Here is a 24,847-nt window from a genome sequence, read left to right on the forward strand (position 1 = left end):
CCAGCCCAGCTCTCTCAGCCTGGCTCCAGAGCAGAGCTGCTCCAGCCCTTGGAGCACCTGCATGGCCCTTCTCTGGCTGGTTTACGTTTTCCATGCAGACCATGAAGATGACTTTCACCTGCTGCTGGCTCTGGATGAACTTATTCAGTGCTCTAATCCAAAAAAACCCCTCCCAAACTCTCAAAGCACAGGCAGCCCTAAACTGATAGGATTAATTTGATTTACATATATGAGGTAATTCTGCCTTGAAATGGCTTGGACAAGACAGCACTGGCTAAGTCTGCACAGTACTCAAGTATGATTTGAATCTTACTGAAGAGACTTCTAGCAACACAGTGGATTTGCATTTGATAGAGAACACAATGAGCTGCTCCTCATTTCCAGTACAAGCACCTCCTCCAAGGTCCACACTGCTCTTGGGTATTTACCACCAACACACTAACCACCTGGATTAAGTACAGAATGCCACGAAAGAGTTGCAATGCCCCGGCCACAGAGCTGACATTTAGGCAATAAGGAATAATCCAACTCACAGCAAATAAATGGCTCTTTACTTTCTTTCTTACAGCAGATTTTGATACACTTCCTCGTCACCATGAATATGTAGGCAAAGATGACGAAAGGGAAGGGGATAGTCAAGCGACTGCAGTATTCTTGGACCAAGAAGTAACGCTGGAACTTCCATACCTGGTCATTGTTCTCTTGTACTGATCCAACAGTGTAACTAGGAGGTGAAGAAAGAGAAAACACATACAGTATTATGACCTCCATCAGAGCCAGGTAACACAGTGTTTCCATTCATCACACCAGCACTTGGTTTTCTAAAGTCATCCTGAGGCTGGAAGAGGAAAATACTGCACATACTTTCAGTACCTTTGCTCTAGGCAATTTTCTTCCAGCCTAGACACATGAGCACAGGATGCTGCTTTGTGAGGTACTGTGTCTCATTAACTCATCAGCTAACTTCTTCCTAAGCAAAACGAAAAGGCCCTAAAAATAAAACATTTACAAGAGAATAAAAAGCTCCTGAGATCTTTTTTAGAGGCATTAAGAATGCTTCAGGCATGGAGCAAACCTACTGTAGGAACCCAGCAAAGCAACAACCACAGCTCAGACTGCCTGACCTTTCATCACTGATATTAAATGGCAGATGGATGCTTTCAAAACATCTGTGCTGAGATCCTAATAGACACTTACATAAGCAAAGCTGAAACCTTCACCTGGTAGAAGTTGTATTTTGGTTTAGAAGACAAATATGATCCTGAATTCCAAAAATGAGGCACTGGTTGGACTGGTGTCTAGTAGATGTCAGCATGATTAAAGACTGACAAATGCTAGGTACACATTAGTCATAGAAGGAGCTGTCACAGATCTCACACGTTTTTAACTGCAGCAAGAGAAAATGAGCTGGGATTGCTGTTTGCCCACTGGGCTTCCTGACTTCAGTACAATCCAGTGCTCCTGCTTGATTTAGTTGCTCAGTTTATCATTAAAATGAACTACAGAAAGCTTCCAGAGTGTCATTAGCAAATTCATACTGGGTCTTTCCACAAAATAGGCTGAACTGGCAAAACTGAGGTGTTTACTGGCATAAGTATCAGCTAGAGCATTTACTGTGCTGCTAAAGTAAGTGTTCTAACAAATATCAAAGGCTTCTAGGGTAGAGCTGGCTTACTGCTTGACTTTGTTAATGTGAATTGCTTTCACCCTTCGCAGGGAGTATAAGCACTGTCTCCTGTCCCCAGGTCCTGTGCAGGTTAGCAAAACACATGTACAATAAATAGATACACTGCACCAGTCCCAGCTGCCTTGCCAAAAATCACTTCTCTGAGTGTCCCTGGAGTCCAGCTCAGTATGGGAAGAAAGGTTCAGAGCAGAGGGGAGAGCAGACCCCAAAGCTGAGGCATTTTTCACTCACCACACTAACACATCTCATCTCAGGCCAGGAAAAACTGGCACTGCCATTCAACAAGGAGAGCCTCTGGAGGTAGATCAAGAGTTCTCAGCAGTTCCTGTAAACACTCCTGTTGCCAAAGCTAATTCCTGCTAAGGCTGTCACTGCCAAGGTCCCATCAAAACACACCAGTATATGTAGTGGACCTCAGGAATGATGCCCAGGGGCTGTATTTGTATTATGCTGCAAGGGAGTGTGAAGCAGAAAAGAAGCAGAGCTGGGCTGTAGAACAGAGGCCCAGCATCAATCCAATTCTATTCACAAGTAACAAGTGAGGCAGGAGGGCAACTGTCCTGGGTTCAGCATTAGCAGTCAGTTTTTCTCCCAGAGTCTGGTATCAAGGACCTGCCACTGTGTCAGAGCTCGCAGTGCAAATAGCAGAGATTCCTGGCAGAAGCTGAGAAGACTTTTCCCTGCTCTTGCTGGTCCCAGTGCAGCCAATATATATTAGATAATGTGCACACCAGCCACCATCTTGATTTGCAAACCAGCACTGAATAGTCAGCAGTTTCCAGCACCACATTCCAGATGCTTAATCCATCTGCATGGTGTAACACCTCCCAGGACACCAGAATAGGCCTCCTGACTGGTAGGCACCTAGACGAATTACCATATCAAACCCACAGGGGGTTGGTTTGATGCTTACAGAAGCAGTAAAAGGTCAGGCAGCCATCCCTCCCCAGGACATCATAACAGGTGTGATCAGGCTGCTGTGAGAAATGCTGCATCACTTGGCCTTTGCTCACCTTCCCACACCACACTCCTAACTTGAGAGGTCTGTTTCAAGCTGGGAACCCTGTCTGGAGTAGTCCCAGCAATTCCTCTACATAAGACCCAGGCACAGTGGAAGCGCTGGCTTCCTGGTGTTTCCCAAGACTTCATTTCCTTCCTCAGATGGACACTGATACAGAATCATAGAACCAACCAGGCTGGAAAAGCCCTTTAAGCTCATCCAGTCCAACTGTTCCCCAGCACTGCCAAGGCCACCACTAACCCATGGCACTGCAGGGATGGTGACTGCAGCCCTGCCCTGGGCAGCCTGTTCCAATGCCTGAGCACCCTGTGGGGCAGGAATTGTTCCTCAGCTCCATCTAAACCTGCCCCGGTGCAGCTTGAGGCCGGTTCCTCTTGTCCCATCCCTTGTTCCTTGGGAGCAGAGCCCAGCCCCTCCTGGCTCCATCCTCCTCTCAGGCAGTTGTAGGGAGCGATCAGGTCCCCCCTGAGCCTTCTCTTCTCCATGTGAACCCCCCAGGTCCCTCAGCCGTTCCCCATCACACTTGAGCTTCAGGCCCTGCACCAGCTCTGTTGTCCTTCTCTGGCCCTGCTCCAGCACCTCAAGGTCTCTCGTGAAGTGAGGGGCCCAGAACTGAACACAGGATTCAAGAGAACATAAGCAAGTGATAGCTGCTTTGTTACATACCCAAACATGGCCACAAGCAGGTTCACAAGGAGGATGTTAGTTGAAAGCATGTAAATGCAGACCAGCGGAATGGTAATCCACTCCGGGAAGCGGGGTTGGTTGTTGGCATCCAGCTCCACACACAAAGGCTTGGACTCATTCCCAGAAAATGTGCAGCGGTCAAAGTTGTAGGTGGTACCTCAGAGGGCAAGAGAGGAAAGCAAACAGTGAACCCACCCCCTCCTCCTTCTTCTGCTGGGTCTACCCCAGGGACTGCCCCTGACCATAGCACAAGTGGCCCCTTCCTTCCCCCCTTGCCTCAGTGCTTGGAGGAAAGGAATCAGCACAGGACTTGACAGCCAGGGAAGCCCTCCATCCCCCCAGGAGAGATTCCCACCCAAGATAGCTACCATCAACATCATCAGGGTACTGGCCAAACATAGCCAGGTACGGCTCATAGATGACGGATCGAAATATCCACTCCCAGCGGTGCTCATTCTTCCTCAGGATCCCTTGTCTGGCCACCCCAAAGGCCACCATCCACACAGCAAAGAGGAAGAGGAAGAAGAAGACGTCTATCATCTGAAAAAGGACAATAAGCAGTTGCATCAGTGCCCCAGAGCATGCCTGTTCCAAGCCACGCATGGCTTGCTTTCTCTCCGATTGGATAATAGGGTAGAAAAGAAACAAATCCTAGAAAGCCCACGGGAGTTAGCACCACTTGAATGCAAGTTTTCAGATCACTGCTCCATGAATGTACAGTTACCAACACACACATGCAAATAATTGACCATTCCCACTTAGGGAACCTCAAACTGTTTAAGCAATCACAACACTGGCAGGGATGTGTTCAATAGGAACAGAGAAGCCCACTCTCTTCTCATTGCCTTTCCTTGTCTGCTGGCAAACATCCCCTCCAGCTACAAGGACAGAATTAGCCACTCCATTAGGCTCCTCACCACCCGCCTCTCCAGTTACTTGTGTGATGGATGCAGTGGAAGATAGATATCCTCCTCCTATAGCATTTACCATCCATCATGTCTTGTTTGGGGAATGCTCATGTGAGTAACAGGAGTGATGGAACATCGCTGAAAAATGTGAGAAGTGGAAGACAAAAGCTATGAGGAAACATTTCCTCTTCTGTTCTTCAGCCTGATCTTCATTCTCTCCTTGTGCAGAGGGACAGAAAAAGGCCCTGCACTTAATTAGGTCCTTTTAAATCTTAATTCATTCTGTTTAGCAGATTTAGGAGGAGAGAACTTGCTGCTCTCATCAGAACAGTGGCGATTTTCACTTTTGAGGAGCAAAAGAAAAGGTGTCACATCATTTATTCAGACTCTCTTGAAGAGCTGCCAGAATCTTACCATCCTCTGCAGCATAATGATTTTCGGTCCTAGATTCCTGCTAACTGTGAAAATATGGATCAACCTCAGAGTAAAAACTATGTAGTCCAAACAGAAAATGACTCTCCCAGAGTACCAAGAGCTTTCATCGGAGTGAAGCCTGATGGAGACAAGACAAGCATTGTGTAAAGCATACAGAAGTCAGACATAAATACACTGAAAGGAGGAGTGGAAAATGAGTAATTGGAAAACACAGCACAGCTACCCAGGGCCCCATGCTCTGCCACCCACTCCCACCTGATGGCACTGGCTGAGGTACAACATGTTTACACCCTTCCTATCTTAATTACATTGCTGCTATGTCTCTTCTACCTCTCTAAAACTAGGATCAGCAAAGAAATCTTGTACCTTTGCTCCCACAGCCCTCCAAACCCACCAGTGCAATGAGCACTCTGCTGCACAGAGGCAACAAGAAATAAATTACACAATTCAGTAATTTACACTGACTGCACAATTACACTGTAAAACCCTGTTTCCATCGTTCCCTTGTCATGGTTGTTAACTCACCCATGCATGTAAAACAGCTTACATGAGCTATTGATATGCTCTTAGACTGCTGTGGGTACAATTACAGTCTGCTTACGTACAACACAGTAAAGCTCAAAGAGTCCAGACTGACACACTCAATAGTCAGGAAGGAGAGCCAGAGAAAATCCCAAAGAACTTCTGACTCTCTCAGCTATCAAGCATCTTATCCTGCAACTCTGATACAGTCTATATAGCCAGGCTTGAAGGCAGCATCATGAAAACTAAGTTTATTTCAGTCATAAGTCTTCTAAACATGCTCATCCAAATCTAAGCATTAAGAAGGGCTGTCCTGCTAGCTCAGAAAGATCTGAGCTTAGAAAAGTCACCTTTGAGTCCAGGGATAGACTCGACTTCCATTAAACACAGAATAGAAAATAGCACATGCAGATGTTCCCTAACAACTTTATTCTATCTCTGTATTTGCTTTTACAGCTTTAGAGTCAAGGCTTGGCAGTATTTGCGGTCTTCAAAAAGAAGAGGGAGCTTCATGAACACATCACTTCACAAAATCTCATTACAGATTGTAAGCAAAACCCAGAAAGGAAGCAAAGCATAACATAACCACAAGAAGAGACACTACTCACCTGAACACAATCCCTGCTATGAAGTAGAAGATTGCCAGTGTATCCATAACATTCCACAGATCTGAGAAATACTTACTGCCATTCATGTACCACTGGGAAGGAAAAAGATCAGAAAGTAATGACTACAGAGCACTGGCCAGAAGGGAAGGAGCTCATCCATCTTTCCCTATCTCTCCCCACTGGACATCCTCATGGCTAAATACTCCACCCACTGCAATAAGGATTGTTTCCTTGCCCAATTGATTTTCTGTCACACACAACAGGTACAGGAGAGATCAGATTGCTTTTAACTTCCCCTAAAAGAGGGAGTTTAATCTATCCAGGAATGCCAGAAATCATGGTCACTGAAAACATATTGTCACTGTTAACTTCTAGTAAGAATATTGGTCAAGATTTTCTGTGTTTAGAACTCCTTAACCTGGATGTCCTAAGCTAATGCTTTTGCACTGGGAGCAGTTAAGCACATGGGTGATACATTACACCACAGTGCAGGTTACTGGGCTCAGAGGACATAACACAACCACATGGGTGCTTCTGTGTGGGGAGAGGAAGGACCACTCCTGACAAGAGCTGAGACTGATGTACTCGGTGCTCACATGTGTACTCCATTTGAGCTCACGGTGGATCATGTCATGTTCCAGCAAACTGCTGCTAGGTATTACATTTATTCTTTCCATTACCTGACTTGCTATTTCTGAATTGCAAGTCCAGTGGAAATCTCTCCCCATTCTCAGACTGATTGGTACTGCACTCTGGACCCAAAGCTTGGGCAACTTCTGGATCCAACTCAAGAGGAGACTCATTAAGACAAGTAGCTTAAGTAGGAGAAACCTCTGCCAGGCCTGAAGAAATAGACTGAGTCCCTCACCCTAATTCTTTTTAATTTCCATTGAAATCAAAGTTTAGTAGAGTACTGACTCCATAACCAGCGAACCTCTGGAACTGTCACTTTGCTATTCCGGTTGCACAAATGTTGCATTGTCTTCACACAAAGGGATGCACTGCTAAAGACGGACAGTTGTGGAAGTGACCAGGGTGTCCGGCTCAAGGTATTACCAGACACTATTTCAGCATCTTGAGACTCAACACACACCTTACTACTGAAGCTACCAAAGGCCGAGCACTGAGTAGGGACAGCATTTCTGACACCAATGGCTTTGGGTTCTCTCTGTTTAGTAACCCCTTAAATCAAACATAAGTTGTCTTGCTATAAATGGCAGCGAGCAGCTTTGTATGAACAGCTGGATGCATCTGCTCCAAATGTCCTTCACAAAGCTGTAAGTGTATCACTGCACCACAGCTGTATTAAATGCAGCAGGTTTAAGCCTGATCCTTCTTCTATTAAGGACAAAATTGTGGGCGGAAGAGAGGAAAGAGATTTTGGACTAAAGCGGAAACAGAGATAAAGCCGAGGTAGGTGTGTGTAAAGAGGTGAAAACAACCAGGGCTGCAGTGCTGTTCAGTCCTTCAAATATCAAGCACTTGCCATTGCTAAAAGCTTAATGTGCATGGAGGTTTGGTCTAGATTCCTTCTCCATTTGAGAAAACTGGGCTTTCCTGCACATCCCATAAGTTTTCCCAATCACCTTGCTGGAGGCTACATCCATGTGGCTAAGAAAAGAACAGAAAAAAGGCATCTCCCATTTCGTTATTGCCATGACAGCTCTAAACAGGACATGAGAAAGTAGCTCCAGCTAGTTAAAATTCCCTTAGGACTTCCATCAGAAGTGAAAACAGGGCTGAGCCAGTCAGTGCCTTATGATTCAGATACAGCTCAGTCCCCCTGAACAGTGACACAACCTACTTTGTATTTGGAAGCATATCTAGCTGTCACTCCCACAGACACCACTAATCAGAGGGACAATTCCTCCCCAGTTACCTGAATGCAGCAGCTACAGTGTGACTCCAGGCAATATCACTCTTACTGGGACATTACCCTGCATCATGCACCTTAGCTAGATAGATTTGAAACCAAAATAGGCTTAAGATAACTTTAAACCCTCAATAAAAACCTCTGTTTTCACTCCCACAATCAAACTGGTACAGTTTGGCCACCAATTAATGGGATTCCTGGGATCTGAAGCTGTTCTACCTGCTCAGGGTACTGACAAATCTTGACACTGGGAGGAAAAAGGGGTTCTATCCCTAAGGCTTTCCCCAGGACTTTTGCTGGGTGCACACAAGAAGTGCAGTGACAGATCCAGAGACAGAACCTAAATCAGCAGAAAATGACACTCCATTAGTGTTCTCATTGCAACAGTCTTTGACTTTTTCCCCCATTCTCCTTAGCAAAGAAAGCTGCCTTAACCAGGGTACCTACCACCTTGACTACTGGAAAGGAAAAAGACCACACAGCAAGTTAAGCACAATAACATAAACACTCAGCAATGTCATTTGATCTCAATGTAAGAAACGCTATTGCAGGGAGGTCTGATCCAGCAGATCACCCACAAACACTCATGTGGAAACTAACGCCTTACAGGACAATGGGAAAGCAGCACTGCACTGAAACCACACATCCCTTTCTCTTCTGAAGAGACAGAAATCATTTGATCTAGAGGTATGCACCCAGATAAATGTGTTACATCTAACTTCCTGATCTCAACTGCTTTGGAAATCCAAGCCAAGCATTCCTGAGAAATATCTCCACTGGCATCAGTTTAATCCACACAGCTTCAAAGTCAATACAAATTCCTCTTGGTGCATGGACTCTGCAGCTATTGGGACACAAATAGGAGGGTTAAAAAAGAAGTTAACTGTGCCTTGAGTTGCCTGAACATATCTCCCAAGAAGTGGTTCTCCTTTAACTCAGAAGCAGCCTGCACTTTCTTATACTACTAGGAGGGGGAAAACCACAAGGCATTAAGCATTTTTGGTTTTAATTTAACTTTTTAATCTAGCACTAAATGGTTTTGGGCTGCAAGCACTGCCTACTTGTCTCACTTCATCACAAAGCAGAATGAAGACCAGGACATAAAGGATGATCTCCAGGGCAGTAGGTTCCTTCTGGAAATCCATAAGCAACACGTAGGCGAACAGTAACAGGAAAGCGATGTAGAAGATGACATTCCAGGAGAAGACCACAAAGGGGGAGGTGAAGAAAGACACATAATACAGGAAGAGTTTCTTACTCTTCTCCACAGGCTTTTTCCTGAGGAAATGAAAGAGGGAAAAGGTCTCAAAGCACAGCTTGTATGCCTGGAAACATCTGTGTTCTTCATCAGAGTGAAAATGAGAAAGGTTCAAAGTCTAGCACAGGGCATTACTTTCAAGGCAATCCATGCTCTGACTTCAGGCATGCAATGAAACTGGCACATCTTAACTCCAGAGCAGAGTGAGGACATCATCTGTCAAAAGCTCATTCAGCCACTAAATATCTTTGTTTGAGAGTGATTTAACACAGAAGCAGGTTCTCCAGAGTGGATTTGGAGTATCCATCCTTGGAGATGCTCAAACCCCAACTGGAGACAATCCTGGGCAATGTGCTCCAGCTGATCCTGCTTTGAGCAAGAGGTTGGACTGGATCATCTCCAGAGGTCCCTTCTGACCTAAACTGCCCTATGTTTCTACAACTGACTTGTATTACTTCTCGTAATGAGAAGCCAGTTGATTACCTGAATGAGATGAAGCCACAGCCTATTAAAGGGAAAAAGAACAGACACAGTATAATCTTCCAGTTATTAGTATCTCTTGAAATCTCTCCATACCACTGTTTGGAAAGGAAATTCTGTAGGGAAGAAAAAAATATCCTCATTTGTTCTAACAGCAACAAAATAATCTGGGAATGCTATTAGATTTAGTAAAAAAAAAAAAAAACAAACCACCAAATCATTGAGATTTCAATCAAAATGCCTTGGATTCCTGTTTCAACAATACAGAAAGCTTTCTGTGTCAGTAACAGTGTGCTGGTTCCTCAGCCCAGCCATCCTCCATCCTACACAATAAGGAGTTAAAAATGAGGCTTGACTTGATGTATAAGGTACTTCACAGTGGGCAGTACATCCACACTAAGCAGACACAAAGCTGTGCAAGGGAGAAGTCACTTCAGGTGGTCTTTATCATCCTCCTCATTATGATTTACAGCTCCTCATCAGCTCTTCCTCTCCTGACTTAGCATTTGTGGGCAAATCAGCCACCTCCTATTTCCAAAGGAGGGGTTTTTTTAAGCTATCCAGAGTTACAGCAATTCATGCACCTTCCTTTCAGTGCCATTACCTGCACTCCTGGCTGTGCGATGAACTGCTGGTCTCTAGCTTCCACTGCTAGTTCCAGACAATTGCTCCCTCCCCAGGCTTCACAGGAGTAAGTCATCAGCTGCTCAGCCAGATCTTCATCACTGCTGTAGCACTCAGTGAACAACTCTAGAGGGAAGAAGCAGCCCCACACTGAGCTCCATGTTCAGATTCAATTTCCCACCAACTTGGGTGCAATTGTCTTCAGTGATTTCCAAAGTGTAATGTTTGTAGTTCTGAAGCATGCAGACACAAGAACTCTTGCCACACTTTCAGCATGGTAAAACAACTTGTGTGTTGTTTTACAACCCCACTTCCATGTATTAAGAATTCATGTCTGGATGGAAAACTGTAATACTAAACCAGCCCAAACTGAGCTGCTACAAATTGAGTGAGAAATAGGAATTTCTCCTACTCAAACAAGTATATCTGCTTGTTTCATCTTCTCATTCATTTAGCATTGATCTAAGGCCAGGCTGGATGCAGTTGTGAGCAACCTGATCTAGTGAAGATGTCCCTGCTTACTGCAAGGGGGCTGGACTAGATGACCTTTGAAGGTCCCCTCCAACCCAAACCATTCTATGATTTTAATTACTTAGTCTCAGTAGTCCCATATGAACAGTAAGGTTGAACAAGGTCAAAATCTTAATCTTTTCCACTGGGAAATGCACTACAAATATAGTTGGGTTTAAAACAGCCCCGGTCATCTTATTCTGCCCATAGATTTTCGCCACTAACATGCATTTAGAGTAAAAATGTTTCTCTTTCCAGCTCTGGATGTTTCCCACTCAAAGGCACCACTCCGTGTTGGTGTATTTGTGACAGAGCACAACTGCCCTCAGGAGTGATCCAGCCTCTCTTAAAACACAACAACCTTCACTAGAAGCATTTCTCTCCAACAGCACATTTCCCCAGGCATTTCAAACAGCTGTGTCACCATAACAGCAAGGATGTACACACACAGCAATGCTTTTGGCTGGTGTTACCACATACCCTGCAATATGCAGACAGATCTTGATAGACAGACTTCAATGGGATGTGTTACTCGCAGTGTCTTGCTAAATAATCACGGCCTGAGGGATGTATATAGCTTTAGGAAAATCTACTGAAGCAGTTTTTGCCTTGTGAAGGAGGAGATACTTTCCGATAACAAGCAAGATATTTTCAGTGTGGCCTCAAGCCACCCCTCAGTGAATGGTGAAATAGCTTTGCTGACATGCACACTCAAAGCAGGCTCAAGTTCAACAGATCAATCTAGTCTCCACTAGCCCCAGAAAAGGAACAAACATGGTCTGCTTTTAGGAGCAATAAACCAATATCTACCTGTGGAGACTGTATTGTGATCTTTCAGTTCTGAAAAGGGGCCTTTAAGAAAGATGGGGAGAGACTTTTCAACACGGCCTGTTATGACAGGATGAGGAGTGATGGTTTTGAACTAAAAGAGGGTGGATTCAGGCTGATGTAAGGAAGGAGTTTTGTACAATGAGGGTGGTAAAACCTGGCACGGGTTGTCCAGAGAGGTGGTGGATGCTCCATCCCTGGAGACATTCAAGGCCAGGCTGGATGTGGTTCTGGGCAACCTGATCTAGTGGAAGGTGTTCCTGCTCATTGCAGGGGGGTTAGAACTGGATAAGCTTTGAAGGTCCCTCCCAACCCAAACCATTCTGTGATTTTATCATTTCCAAGATTTGGCGAAATGAAGCCTAGACTGAACTGATCTATTCCTGGGGGTAACACCACCTCAACAGCAAGATTGCACTTGAGGCCTCCAGAAGCCGTTTCCAGCAACATTTCTATGTTTCCTATTCAACCTACAGGACAACTACCTATCACCTAATCTGATGTGTGGTGGTGACAGCAAATTGCTGGGCAGCAACGCAGTTACAGAGACCCACTGTTTTCTGCACCATGTAAGAGAACAAGGCCATAACCTGCAATACAGCCCCAGAAGAAACACCCTGTTTTATCTCCCTATGAGTTCAGGAACCCAGGTCCTGCACCACAGGGTTCACCACAGATAAGCTTGGCTTTGTAAGTTGTGGGTGCTACAAATGAATCCCTGCTATGGTATCCAGTTTTCATTGGCATGGTTTTCTGAATAACTTGCAGAATAATTGGACACTGAGGAAACATCAGCATTATTGCTCCAGAAAATGGGAGTGCTAAAGCAAAAGAACATCCCCCTGCTCTCTTGTCACCTATCACCCCCATTAAATAAGAAGTACTGGCCACTCAAGCCCAGGAGACCCAGAGCTCCATTCTGAATCACTTGCAAATGAGGAAACTGAAGGTCATACAGAAGAAAAAAGAAACTAAAACCTCAGATAGCTCTGCATTATCGATGACCAACAACATTGCTTCCCGGAATAAGGAAGGTATATGATGATTTTGCAGCTCAGAATTGAGGAATTCAATACACTTTTTTTACTGCCACTTCTTATACTCCCCCAAAGTATACCTGAAAGGTGGCTTTTCTCAACCTGAAATTACCAGCACTCACACAGAAAGCTTCTCTTACTCTATATTCTCCTATTTCTGGCAACTCTGCCATTAAAGGTAGGTAGCTTTTCTTACCAAGGAAAGAAATTCTCTACCCAAACCTTCCCCCACAACACCCACTTTTAGAGACAAGCTGTTCAGACAGGACACACAGTTTGTGCTGGAACAGATGGTATGGAAGAGATTTCCAAGCAGTAAAAACACATTAAAAGGAAGCATTTAATGTTGGATATCTAGTTTTCTAAATAAAGCTTTCTTTCTACTTCCTTTGGAGATACCATTTCTCTTCCTTAACATCCAGGCTGGATTTCTGGGCAGCATTTCAGGCAAAGTTCAGCATTTTTGCTGAACAAAACCAGGAGGGTTATCAATTTTGCTCTGCACAAAATCAAACCAGCACTATGCAACCACTGATAAAGCACCAGACCTGGACAGCATTAAAACAAGTTGTTTTCCTGATCTCTGTCCCCTCTTACTACATTTCTAAAGGACTTAAGGAAGGTACTTACCTACTGCTCTTGTCTCATACTCATTAGCAAGTTCCTCAGACTCCCCAGCAGCATTTATATCATTCTTCACCTTTGCCATGCTTTTGAGGAGCTTACTGGCCCCAAGGGCTGCCAAAGTGCAGCCTCTGGTCTATGGAGAGAGAGTTCAGTCATGCAAAGCCCTCTGCAAAGGGAATGCGACAAAGTCTTTAAAGCCATCCTCCTTTCTTTGCAGCTGCTCAGTTCCCAGTCAAGACTGGCAAAGGAAGATCATGTCCCACAAAACTAAGGACAGCTATCAGTGGACTGGCTTGATAACAGCACTGTGAGCAATTGGAAAAGGTCTTGTGTTCAATAGTTAAGCATCAGCTTTGCTGGTATCAGTATCTCTGGCTGAGGAGTCACAAAATTGGGTCTGCTCTGTCACAAGCTACACTACCAATTCCACTGTCCACCAGGCTGGACTAGTTGGGTGTACCCAGAACTGCCCTAACGGACTACATTAGTCCATTCCATTCCATCTACATGTGCAGGAAAGAAGCACTTTGTTTTGGACACATGCAGTTGCTTGTACAGGGAAGAAACAGTTTCAGACATGAAGACCAATGTGAGCAGGAGAATCCATTAGCTTTGCTTGTATTAGCCTCACATTTTCAGCCTGGAAATATGTATTTCATACACTAAATGTAGTATCCAATCAAGATTAGAAATTGATTTCAATCAAATACCTGGGATCAGAACACATCCATAGTGTGGAATGGGTGGGAGCTCTGTATCCAAGTTTGAGCACAGATAAGAACGTAGAGCTATAGGTAAATACTAGCTTGGACTGCTGATTCAAACATGACATTAGGAAAATGTCATCCAAAGGAAATCCACACTCAAACACAAAATGGATAATATTAAACCTACTTACAGAGTCAGCTAGAAATTATCTCCTGTAGTTTTGTGTTTGAAGATGGATCCAGAGCCTTCAAAGGCCTACAAACCAAAGACAAGGAACACCACTGTGCTGTTTGCAAAGAGGGATAGAGGAGAACTCAACTTACTTGCTCCCAAATGACTTTAGACAACTCTTTCTTGTTCTGAAGAACTGACCAAATAAACAGAGCTTGCAATGGGTGCCTTGTGATAGGACACTCATCCTGAAAGAAAGAGCAACAACTCCTCAGACCCAGGCTCATCAAACTGTTCTTACCAGGAACAAATCCTAGGCTGCCACTCTCCTGCTTTCATACTTTCTTGCTTTTACAGCCAGATCCCATTGATCCTCTCTCTTGGCTATCTGGCACTTATCACACACTTAGGTTATGTTACATGAAGTTCAAAAGGTACTTGATACTCCTGCAACAAGCAAGGTTCAAGATACAAGAGTGTGTACTAAACCATGAGCGCAAATTCCTGATGCTCACCTGGCACCTCTGTACCAGCCTCTGGATTGACAGTGGTATAAATTATAAGCATAACTAAAGCATTGATTGCTCCAATAGGAAATACTTTAACTCAACACCCAAACTCACCCATTTTTATTGTGGTTAAATGACCCTTACATGCACTTGTAAAATGAGGCAGTAGATTAAATGTAAAACAAGGCTGAGACAAGGCCAGGCTGGACAGGGCTTCGAGCAACCTGCTGTAGTGAAAGGTGTCCCTGCCTAGGGCAGGGGATTGGAACTGGATGAGCTTTAAAGGTCCCTTCTAATCCAAACCAGGCTGGGATTCTATGACAATTTTAATCCCTGTTCATCACTTACTGCAAGCTGTATCTCCATCTCATCCTTGCTATTTTTGTCATCTCTTTTGAGACCCCTTCGGAAGTCCTCAACCATCTTCCACACAAATGTGAGGAGCGCATCGTTATAGGAGTTCTTTGCGATCTGCAGGTTCTTGAACACCAGGCTGCTGAAGTTGTTGGTGTACAGCTCTCGAAGGACCTCTGTGGTTAGGAACTTCCTCAGATTCAAGCCATTTTCCAGGAAGAGTCGGACAAATTTGGGCCTGTCTTTCACTAGGGCTGTGAACATGACATCCTGTAGGTCAGCAGACTAGGAAGAAATAGAAAAACAACTATTAGGGAACATGAGAGACATGTAAAGCTTACTAAGGGCCTGACACATGTGGCTACCTGCCACATTTTCCTTCATGCTGCCACATTTTCATCAGTATGTTCTGTATGAAATTGCCTTTGTTGGGTGGCCTAAAGTACTTCTGGCATGGGCAGATAACCTTTGCAGTTAGTGATGTCAGTGCAAGTAGGAATGGACACTCGTACTTATCAACCACAGAGGGCGCTGAGATAGTGAGTGCTGTTACAATGCTCCTCTTCCCCTGCTCCCCCTGTCCCATGTCTCTGACATGACATAGTCAGAAATGGTCTGTACCTCCCAGTTTCGGTCATTGGTGAAGATCTCATCACTGGCCAGGTCCAACTGGTTCCACTCCAGCAGCAGCTTCAGCTGCCCATTCCAATTATCCCTGTCATGTTCATTGGTGCTGAAAGCTACAGAGGAGAAACAATCATCCAGGTAAAAAACCAGAGGCAAAGGAGCTTCTTGGTGTACTTGTTTGTCTCTGCTTTCACACTCTACCTGACAAGACCCATATCAAGTGTCTTTCCCCAGATTGACACCCATCTTCCCGACTGGGTATTAGAGGATGCTGGAGGCTTAGAGGCATATCTATTATCCAACATAGATCACAGATGAACTGCTAGAAGCACATCATCAACCACAATCAGCACAACATATCCTTCAGGCTTCTCAGTATCCTGCATCCCCTACACAAAAGAAATTCTGCAGGAATTCCTCCCAGTTGGGCCCTATGCAAGAAACGTCATGAGAAGCTCCAGGGTGGACAGGGCCTTGGGTGACATGGTCTAGTGTGAGGTATCCCTGCCCATGGCAGGGGGTTGGAACTGGACAATCAACATATATACCAGAAGTTACTTGTTTTTACATTGGAGGATGCTGAGTAATCAATTTACAGGATAAACAGTATAACTACAGAAGATCCTCTGCTTGGCTTCCTGACTCCCTGTTGTGTTGCATACTTGTGTGCTACTCTCAGAGATGTAATACCAGCATTCCAAAAGCTCTGCTAAATGCCTTCCTAATTATCTGGACTGTGTCTCTATCTCACCCACACTAACACATCCCATAATGCTGTCGTAGCCTGTCCACACCACTCCAGATGAAGACAAGCTCCACACCATGTCAGAAGCTTAAGGAAACCTGTTCCAGAAAACAAAGAGCCATCTTTGTTTCATTTATTTAACAGAAGAAACTCCCCCCGAAAACCAACCAACAACCAAACCAGAGAACCAATCACTTGCCTTTGTAGAGAGCGAAAGAGATGGCATTGCTCACAATTTCATCTCCAGCTTCTTCTATTTTGATAACTGTCAATAAATGAGGGCTCTCAAGGACTTCTTTGATCTACAAAAAGCAACAGTTCCATTTCAAAGCAATCTCAGCTGTTCTTTAAAGGAAATTTCCCATCACATCACAGCAAAGCTGCTTCCCATCAGTCCTATTGCCATGTACAGTTAAAATTTAATCAAGTGCAGACAGAAGTAGCTTATAAGATTTATTTTCAAGTCACCAAAGTACAAGATTAATTCTCCTCTGAACATACAGCAAAGAACTGTGATTCGCCTATGCAGAACGTCATAACCAAAATGATCTAATCTCAGTAATTACAAACTACTCATCAAGAAAAACCAGATTGTAACAACATAAGTTTCAACAAATGTCTTGTTAGAGAACAGTTTCTACCTCCTTGTGCTTTGTGAAAAACAGAGGTCACTTCTCACATAACCAATCCTTATAATGTTCCTTCCATTCGAGCATGTAGAAAACAAGTAATCTTAGACAAGATTATTTCAAGATTTACTAATCTTGGACAAGATTATTTCTCTTATTACAACCTTATTACAAGATTTGTTAATCTTAGACAAGATTATTAATCTTCAACAAGATTACAAGAGAGACATTGAGGTGCTGGAGTGGGGCCAGAGAAGGGCAATGGAGCAGGTGCAGTGGAGCCTTCTGGAAACCAGAGGCTCATGGTCTGCTCAGGGGCTGTTCTCCCTCTTTGGGTTTGGATGAAACAGCCCCCAGGCTCAAAGAGCAAGCTCAGACATGGTTTCTGCAGGACTGTCTCTGCAAAAGGCCATTCCTACCCTTTTGCCTGTGAGTTTCTTTTTAAAGAAGCAGAAAATTGCTGAGATTGGAAAATAGCTCTGAAGATTTAGTCCAAGCCCGTTGCTTGAAACAGGGGCAAATGGAGCACACTGCCCAGTGGAACTTGCAGGTTGTCCCACATACTCACTCTGCCAAGCTCTGACCAAGAAATTTCAGTGGGGCCTTGCCAGAAACAATAGCTGCCTGAACGTCAGTTGCTGCTCAGACTTCAATACCAGCAGCTTTGCCTGGTTTATATCAAAGAAAATACAAAAGTTTTGGTGTCTGAATTCCATTCTGGGGCCTGCAAACAAGTCACAATGGTGCAGTCATGAAAAAATAAAAGCTGGGGTGCAGAAAACTGAGAGAAGGGGTCTTAAATACAATATTCCCTTTTCCACACCCCATTATGAGCTTCAACTGAGATGTGAACGTTCAGTGACTCCCCACTGTGAGTGTGGGTAGGAGAAAATTAACCAAGAGAGGAAAACCAAATCAGATGCCAAGCTAAAGCATTGGGCAGTTAACTGAGAAAGTCAATTAGCTCAAGTTAATGACTTGTTCACTGAGCTAAGAAGTTCTTGGAACTAAGACCTCAACACCAAGAACTCAAATGTTTTAAAGAGAGCAGAAGCATATCTAAAACCAGCTCCTCCTGAAGGTCAGGTAGCCACAGAGTTACAACAGGATTGGCACAAGCAACCTAAGCTAGCAGATGCTCTCCTTACTTCTCCAGTTTTCCCAGTCTCCAGAAAGCACTCTTGTAATGAACAGTTCCATATGGGATCATAACAGTGACTACATCCTGAAAACACTACCTCTGCTTAAAGAGGTAAAGAAGAGTAAAAGATTTTTGCTGATGTACATATGCAGTGTTGTACCTTCAACTGCATCCCAAGTACACAGTGTAGTAAGTCATTGCTAACAAAGTCCTGACAGAGATAGTGGAGGGATGCTGCTGTGGTGAAATCCTGACCAAGTAAGCCTCTAGTCCTAAACGTCCCACTCCTACTCTGGAAGGGAAATCAGTATCTTAAGGGATGCAGGAAGACAAGAACTTTAGGAACAAATGAAAGAATGCCAAAATAGAATCACTCCAGTATCAAAGTCCACGGGGTAGCACTGCTAACCCTTTGTCTCTGAGCAGGATTTAGCAGCGTGAGGCCTGATTCAGCAAATAGCCTATTTCTCCACATTCACAAAGCACACAAAATAGCAACCCCAACCAGTACATCAGCAAAGAGACACCTATGGCAGACAGTGCTCCAGAGCAATGGCAAGCATCCACAGAGCAGACAGTTACAAAACATCTGGTCTTGGCTCTCCTGTGCCTCAACATGTGCTGCCTACCCAAAAGATTGCAATCCCTGTAAGTTATAAGATTTTGCGATTTTTCATTTTGAAATCCCTATGGATATACCATGGCAAGGAGCCCCACACATCCTACAGGTATATCACCAGATAGCAACATCCCTGATTTGGAAGTCACCAGCTGCTCCTGACCTCCTGTTTCCTCTACCCTCCTCCCACTTTCAGCTCCCTGAAGTAGCCTACACTTACCCATTTGATCCAGCTTTCAGTCTCCTCTTCTGAGAGCCTTGAAATGGTGCGAGGCAGATACCTGAGCAAGCTCTCCTTGACACAGGAAGAAGCAAGAGTGCCTTCTGCCTCCATCAAGCTAGCAATAACATCAGCAATCCGACCAGAGCCTTCCACCACAACACAGGGAATCTTACTCTTGATGGCTACGTTGATAGACTAGGGAGCCAGAGAGGGAGAGGTGATCACTTGAAGCATGACTGTGTTAGAAGCTTACTATTCAGTAGAAAGACTGGAAACTGTAGAGTTAGGTGAGAAAAACAGGAATCCATGGTCCAGAGCAGGGCATATTTAACATCTCATTTTCAGGTTTGAAGCTGAATGGATACTTCATTTCACCTTAGGACCTCTGATTAAGACATTGAACTCTGCATCTGTATTCACTTACAATATACCTGGGGGCAAATATGTAATTAATCATGTGAATGGAACCCAAAGACCCAGGAACCATTCAGGGAGGCTGGGATAATGGCCTGGTTCAGACTAATTGATTAATCTTAGCAGTGAAGTAGTTATAAAGACTGTGCTTTGAATTCCCATTATCATCTGACAAGCCAGTATGAACAGCATAGCTCTGGGCACAACAGGTAGTACCAAGATCACCCAAAAGAAAGGATTATAAATACCACCTGCTTCATTTTTATAGACTTAAGCACTGACCTACTCTCTTCACTGCATCCTACCCTCTTGCAATTCTAGCTCACTTCCCAGTTCTTTCTCAGAGTCCTGTAGCCCAGGCTACATCAGCTCCTCTTCTTGCTGTTTATCAGAGCCATCTCATACTCACAGTTACCATGCCCTTCCCACACAGCCTGACTGCACATGACCTTGGTTTGAATTCCCTGCTGCCAGGTCCCTTTGCTCACCCAGTCACACCTTCTCTGTGCAGGCCACTCAGCTTCACTCTTGCAAGGTTCATCCTTTTCCTACTTGTCATCTATCTGAAGGTGATGCCTGCTCCCTCCCTTTCTAGGCTTAGAAGGGTCAGAGCTGCAGAGCCCTCCTGCCTTGCTCAGCTGTCTACATCTAAACTAGGCGCAGATCACAATTCTCACAAGCAGCAACCATGAGGCAGTTCAAGCAAGCTCAAAGCCGGAGTTATCTCCAGCACAGCTCTTCCCTGTGTATCACAAGGGAGCATTCATCCCCACTGACCATGAGCAAGCCAAGTTTTCCCAAAGCTAAACTCAGGCAAAATGGTACTAAAAAGCTTGATACCTACATGGCTGACAAAGACACTTCTGACTGCTGCTCAAATTTACACAGGAGAAACATTTCCATGCTGGATTTGCTATGGAAGAACTGAACTGTCACAGCTAACAGTTTCCCAGGATGTCAGCCTGAGGCAGAAACTTCTTGCACAGGAAATCTTAACTGAAACAAACTTCTTCAGCTTCGATCCAATTGCAAGCCAAGTCTTTTGATAGCAAGTGCTGGGCAAGCTTCAGTAATAATAGGACTGTCTACTCAATAAAGTTGCTTTTGGCATAACCTCTCTTAACTCCTAAAGCAATGTCCTGGTTGTCACTCTTGGAAATAAGAAATAAACTTACTTTCAAAGTCTCTTTTCCTCCACCTTGGGCAAAACACACGATTGGAATCTTCCCACCATAATTGGATTCTGTGGAACATGCCAAGAAAAAAGCAAGAAAGGAAAAGAGTGAACCCCTTGATGCAGCTTGAACACCTCCTTTTTCCTGAGTACAGTGAAAGATTTGCAAGCAGTTCATGCAAACGCTTCGCTACTGGATTACTCTTGATTTTGCCAAATCCATTAACAGCTCCTCCTGGTTTCAATGGAGAGTTAGTTTTGCCTGATGTTCTGCACAGCTCCCTTCAGACACCCTTCCAACAGGTGATTGTTTCCGCCTATCAATCATCACTTTTAGTAGCTCCAGAGTCCCCCATATGTGATTTTATTGTAGTTATTTACTGCTTTGACCACGTTGTGGCTCATATCCCAAGCCAGAACCTCTGACTCCACACTTCCAACTGCGAGGAAAGCGAGGAACCCCATAACTCTATGAGCTAGTGTTTAACAGACATCCCAAGTTTTGTCATGATTCTGGGTACTTAATCATGACTAACAGCAAGGATGCTTCAGCTGAGGTACACAGTAAAAACTAACCCCCAAAACCTCTTTAACTCAGAATTTCCTGTCAAGGTTTAGGGTATTTTTTACCCATTTTGGCAAAGAAGGGGCTGAAATGATTCAGGAGCAGTTTGCAGATGGCTCCATCACCCTCACAAATGGATTTCTTCAGAGAAGCCTTATTTCAGCTCCTGCCACAAGTAATTGTGCTTCAGCTACATGGAATTCAGCACCCAGGTAAGCTTCCAACAGATAGCAGGAAAGGAGGGAAGGCTGTATTGCTAAACCAGACCATTTGCTGTGTCTCACGAAGGATTACTATCACATAAAGGAAGGAAGATGAAGGGAGGGGTATTGTTCTGAAGATCACTGGGTGTGCAGTTACCATATCCTTTCCAGCTCAGCATCCAAAGAATGCTACCACTACCCTTCCGTCCCCAGGAAATTAGCCCCAAAGCAAGGACTAAGAAGAAGGAAGTCTGCAGCCTCCCATTCACACCTACCTGGGATAACCCGCTCTGAAATGTACTTCTCTAACTGAGTTCGTACTTTGGCCTCTATCGCTGGGTGTCCATGGGTGCCATTATCAACCAGTAAGAGGTGGGTATGATTATTATCCAGGCAATAGAGAGGGTCTCTCTTGAGATCATCCATTATGTAGTGCGCCAAGTAGTACCCCTGGAAGCACAAGCACAGCCTTTAACAGACCCAAGGGCAGAGCACGCACAAGGCTTCAAGGACAAGATGGTGACAGCTCAACCCCCAGCAACCAACTACTCCTCATTAGTGTTCAAGACCAGGCTGGACAGGGCTTGGAGCAAGCTGCTCTAGTGGAAAGTATCCCTGCCAGTGGCAGGGGTTGAAACTGGATGAGCTTTGAGGTCCCTTCCAACCCAAAACAACCTGGGATTCTGTGAGAACTGTTTAGTTTCCTCCTGTTCTAGGAAGAACACCCGATGGTTTCTCTCACTGCTACATGCACTGAAGAAAAGCTGGGCACAGGCTGAATTGCTGAGGACACAGTAGGCCTGTTCAAGTACACACAAATGTGCTTCTACACAAACATTGCACTGGAAAGCATCCTGCTGAGCTATGCTTTCCCAGACATGCAAGCAGAGCTTGACTGACCACTGAGCTCAGACATCTCATGGCTGATAGCACCAGCCTAGCACAGATACTGTTAAGCCGAGAGCAGTGGTCAGTCAGGGACATAACTTCTATAAATAACAGCCAAGCCTCCCCCTTCCCACCAACCCAGATACAGTTCTTACATCAGTATCGCCACTGCGGATCAGACTTTCCCGGTTGGAAATCATGCCCCAGGCTGCTATGCCAATAGCCACCACGTTCTCCTCTGAGCTCCGACTGATGGTGTTGTCTCTGACAACCTCCCCGATGTACTTCATCAGCCCATAATGCGTGCCTCCTGTGAAAATCCAGGCCCCTGGGGAAAACATCCAAAAGCCTGGAAGGATGCACTGGAACACCCACCCTCCTAATGCAGTACCTTTAGGATACAACATCCCATATCCCTCCTAAGACCTCAGAAGAGTTATTTATTCTTCAGTTAAACACAGAAGATATGCTACACACCTTACTTTATCTGAGCATCTCATGACTAGTTCTCAACCCTGTTACTTCCAAACCATTAGGTCACATTTGCCCCAAGTGCACAAGCAGAAACAAACTGAATGCTCTGCTTCCCTGCTGATCTTTTGAGCTGCTGCCTCTCCAAAAGTATTATGCAGCAGTACGTTCATACAGGCACATCTGCAGGTCTTTACCTTTGGACTGGGCAATGTAGATCAGCCTGCTGAATATCTTACGCATCCGGGGCTTGAGGGCAAAGTTCTTTGCACCCCCAGTGACAGAGATGACAAGGTTTGGGGTCTTCAGGTGCCAGTGCTGGGTCATGAGATCATAGAGTGTTTCAGAGTCTGTGTCGCATGACAAACGGATGTACTTGGGAGAGAGAAAAGAACAAACACAGCAAGAAGTAAATAGTGATAGCTGGGAACATGATGTTTTCTTCTCTAATGAACAGTCTTATGCCAACAGCCAGCAGACAAAAGGTCATGAAGTCCTTGTTTCTTCTTCCAAAGCATCTTTATCCCCCCAGGCATCCAACCCACCTTCCTCTAGAGGAAGGCAAGAGCACTCACCTTGGTGTACAGAGGAACACTGGAAGGATGAACGTAACACTGAGGAAGCTTATGGTGTAACAAGTTTAACTGTACCAGTGCTAATTATAGCTTAGATCATGAATTAGTGGCAGCATTGTCCTAAGTGATCTAATAATTACAGTTTTATTTTGATTACACTACTAAGCCTTAATTGAATGAGCTATAAATTCCAGGCTCCACGTACATGGTGTAACATATACTTACAACAGCATATTAAGTATAACCCATAACTTCATTAAATACATAGTAAAGCTTGAGCACTGTATGTGAGGAGGAAATGTCCATATCTTGAGAGGCATTTAACTTTGCTGGAAGGGTATATAGATGTGTTCCAGGACAGCCTCCCAGGAGTACTTATTGCATCTGTGTCAGAAAAGTATATCATGGAGGAAGTCTAACAGGCTCCAGCAGCTACACAGGAGAGCTAGGGGACTCTCACAGCTTCTGCTCTGAGAAGCATCAGCTACATGAAGCCTTGGGTGTTCTACATGACAGAAGGGCCTCTCCCTCACAGAGCTTACCAGCAGAATTAGCTGCTCCACAGGGCCATCCCCACAGCACATTCTATTAGCTCTGTAGTTAAAAGGCATTTCTCTAAACCTTACAGATACACAAAGTACCTTGAACCTGTATGACTACCTCTGTTGCACCAACAATTAAGGTTTCCAATTCAATGACATGTTGTTTTCATCTATACATGCTGTTTTCATCCCTATAAAGCAAGTACCAAATAAAAGATGCTGCAGCTGAGTTGCTTGTACAGATTTTCTCATACATCATCACAGTGTATAACTGCAAACACATTTCAATTACACCTAAGTTTCATACAAGCTACTAGCAACTACACATCTGACACTTGAGTTCTTAGCAAGGCTCTACTCAAGCAGCTGAACCCCTCCGGTGCAGGCAGTTTCTCTGAGGTACAACGGTGCCATCTCCTGGTGCACGCCAACCATAACCGATCCAGGCCTCCAACGGAGACGATGTCAAGTGTTTCAGCCCTCGAACTCAGAAAGGTGTTCAGAGAAGCATTTTTTGGCTTGAGGGTACCAGAACATAAAAGACAGCAACTGCAACGTTCTTGAATGTTACAGGAGCTGAGCAACATTGCAGAAACAGTGAGCACTTAAGCAGGACTTATGAAGTGCAGAGATTTTATTGGTCTGTTCACATCTAATAGTTCTGCTCAGAGCTTTTTAGGACTCATCTGTCCTAAAAAGCATGATGCAAGGTATAAAACTTCCCATCCCTCACTGATAATAGTCGGTTCTTAGGTTACTTTGTGTTTGACATCCTCCCCATCGCGCATAACAGCAAGAGAAAATACTTTGCTGTGTTTTAAGACATGCCTTACAGTATAGGGAACGAGAATGGAGAATAGAGATGTAACTCCAGCTGGCGTGTTGATGGGATAGATTAGGAGACTTATATGCGGTATTTGAACAAAGTATGCTTTGAAACATGCATAAGGACCTTGAGGGTCCTCCTGAAACAACTATGAGCAAACTGATCTGCAATGTGGGAAGAGGAACACAGCCTAAGGAAAGAACATTGAAGCTTTCAGAACTCTGAAAAGTGGCAATAGAGAGAGCTATTTCTCCTTTCAGTAAAGGTACACAGCAGCTACAGCAAAGTACTATGAAACTAAAAAATACATATCAAGAAACACGTGAAGTATTTGGATCTGGTTTAATCGAGATTCTAA

The 24,847-nt window shown here is 44.5% G+C and overlaps 1 protein-coding gene across 2 annotated transcripts in view; it reads right to left on the reverse strand.

Annotated features, from left to right (window-relative positions):
• Nucleotides 1–24,847, reverse strand: part of TRPM8 (transient receptor potential cation channel subfamily M member 8) — a gene marked incomplete at both ends in the record, with an annotated part of 37,899 nt that overhangs the window by 7,514 nt on the left and 5,538 nt on the right. Inside the window, 18 exons of one of the 2 annotated variants that reach the window (XM_080632113.1) lie at nucleotides 534–724; nucleotides 3,375–3,552; nucleotides 3,764–3,935; nucleotides 4,718–4,856; nucleotides 5,869–5,960; nucleotides 8,803–9,019; nucleotides 9,483–9,595; nucleotides 10,084–10,229; nucleotides 13,109–13,238; nucleotides 14,137–14,232; nucleotides 14,842–15,132; nucleotides 15,469–15,587; nucleotides 16,419–16,521; nucleotides 18,829–19,026; nucleotides 20,421–20,488; nucleotides 21,463–21,637; nucleotides 22,231–22,403; nucleotides 22,744–22,921. In XM_080632113.1, the coding sequence (XP_080488239.1) occupies nucleotides 534–724; nucleotides 3,375–3,552; nucleotides 3,764–3,935; nucleotides 4,718–4,856; nucleotides 5,869–5,960; nucleotides 8,803–9,019; nucleotides 9,483–9,595; nucleotides 10,084–10,229; nucleotides 13,109–13,238; nucleotides 14,137–14,232; nucleotides 14,842–15,132; nucleotides 15,469–15,587; nucleotides 16,419–16,521; nucleotides 18,829–19,026; nucleotides 20,421–20,488; nucleotides 21,463–21,637; nucleotides 22,231–22,403; nucleotides 22,744–22,921 (2,779 nt within the window). The remainder of the gene's footprint in view (nucleotides 1–533; nucleotides 725–3,374; nucleotides 3,553–3,763; nucleotides 3,936–4,717; nucleotides 4,857–5,868; nucleotides 5,961–8,802; nucleotides 9,020–9,482; nucleotides 9,596–10,083; nucleotides 10,230–13,108; nucleotides 13,239–14,136; nucleotides 14,233–14,841; nucleotides 15,133–15,468; nucleotides 15,588–16,418; nucleotides 16,522–18,828; nucleotides 19,027–20,420; nucleotides 20,489–21,462; nucleotides 21,638–22,230; nucleotides 22,404–22,743; nucleotides 22,922–24,847) is intronic. The other variant, XM_080632114.1, reaches the window with a different exon arrangement.

This window comes from Psittacula echo (assembly GCF_963264785.1).
Source record: "Psittacula echo genome assembly, chromosome: 20".
Lineage (NCBI taxonomy): Eukaryota > Metazoa > Chordata > Aves > Psittaciformes > Psittacidae > Psittacula > Psittacula echo.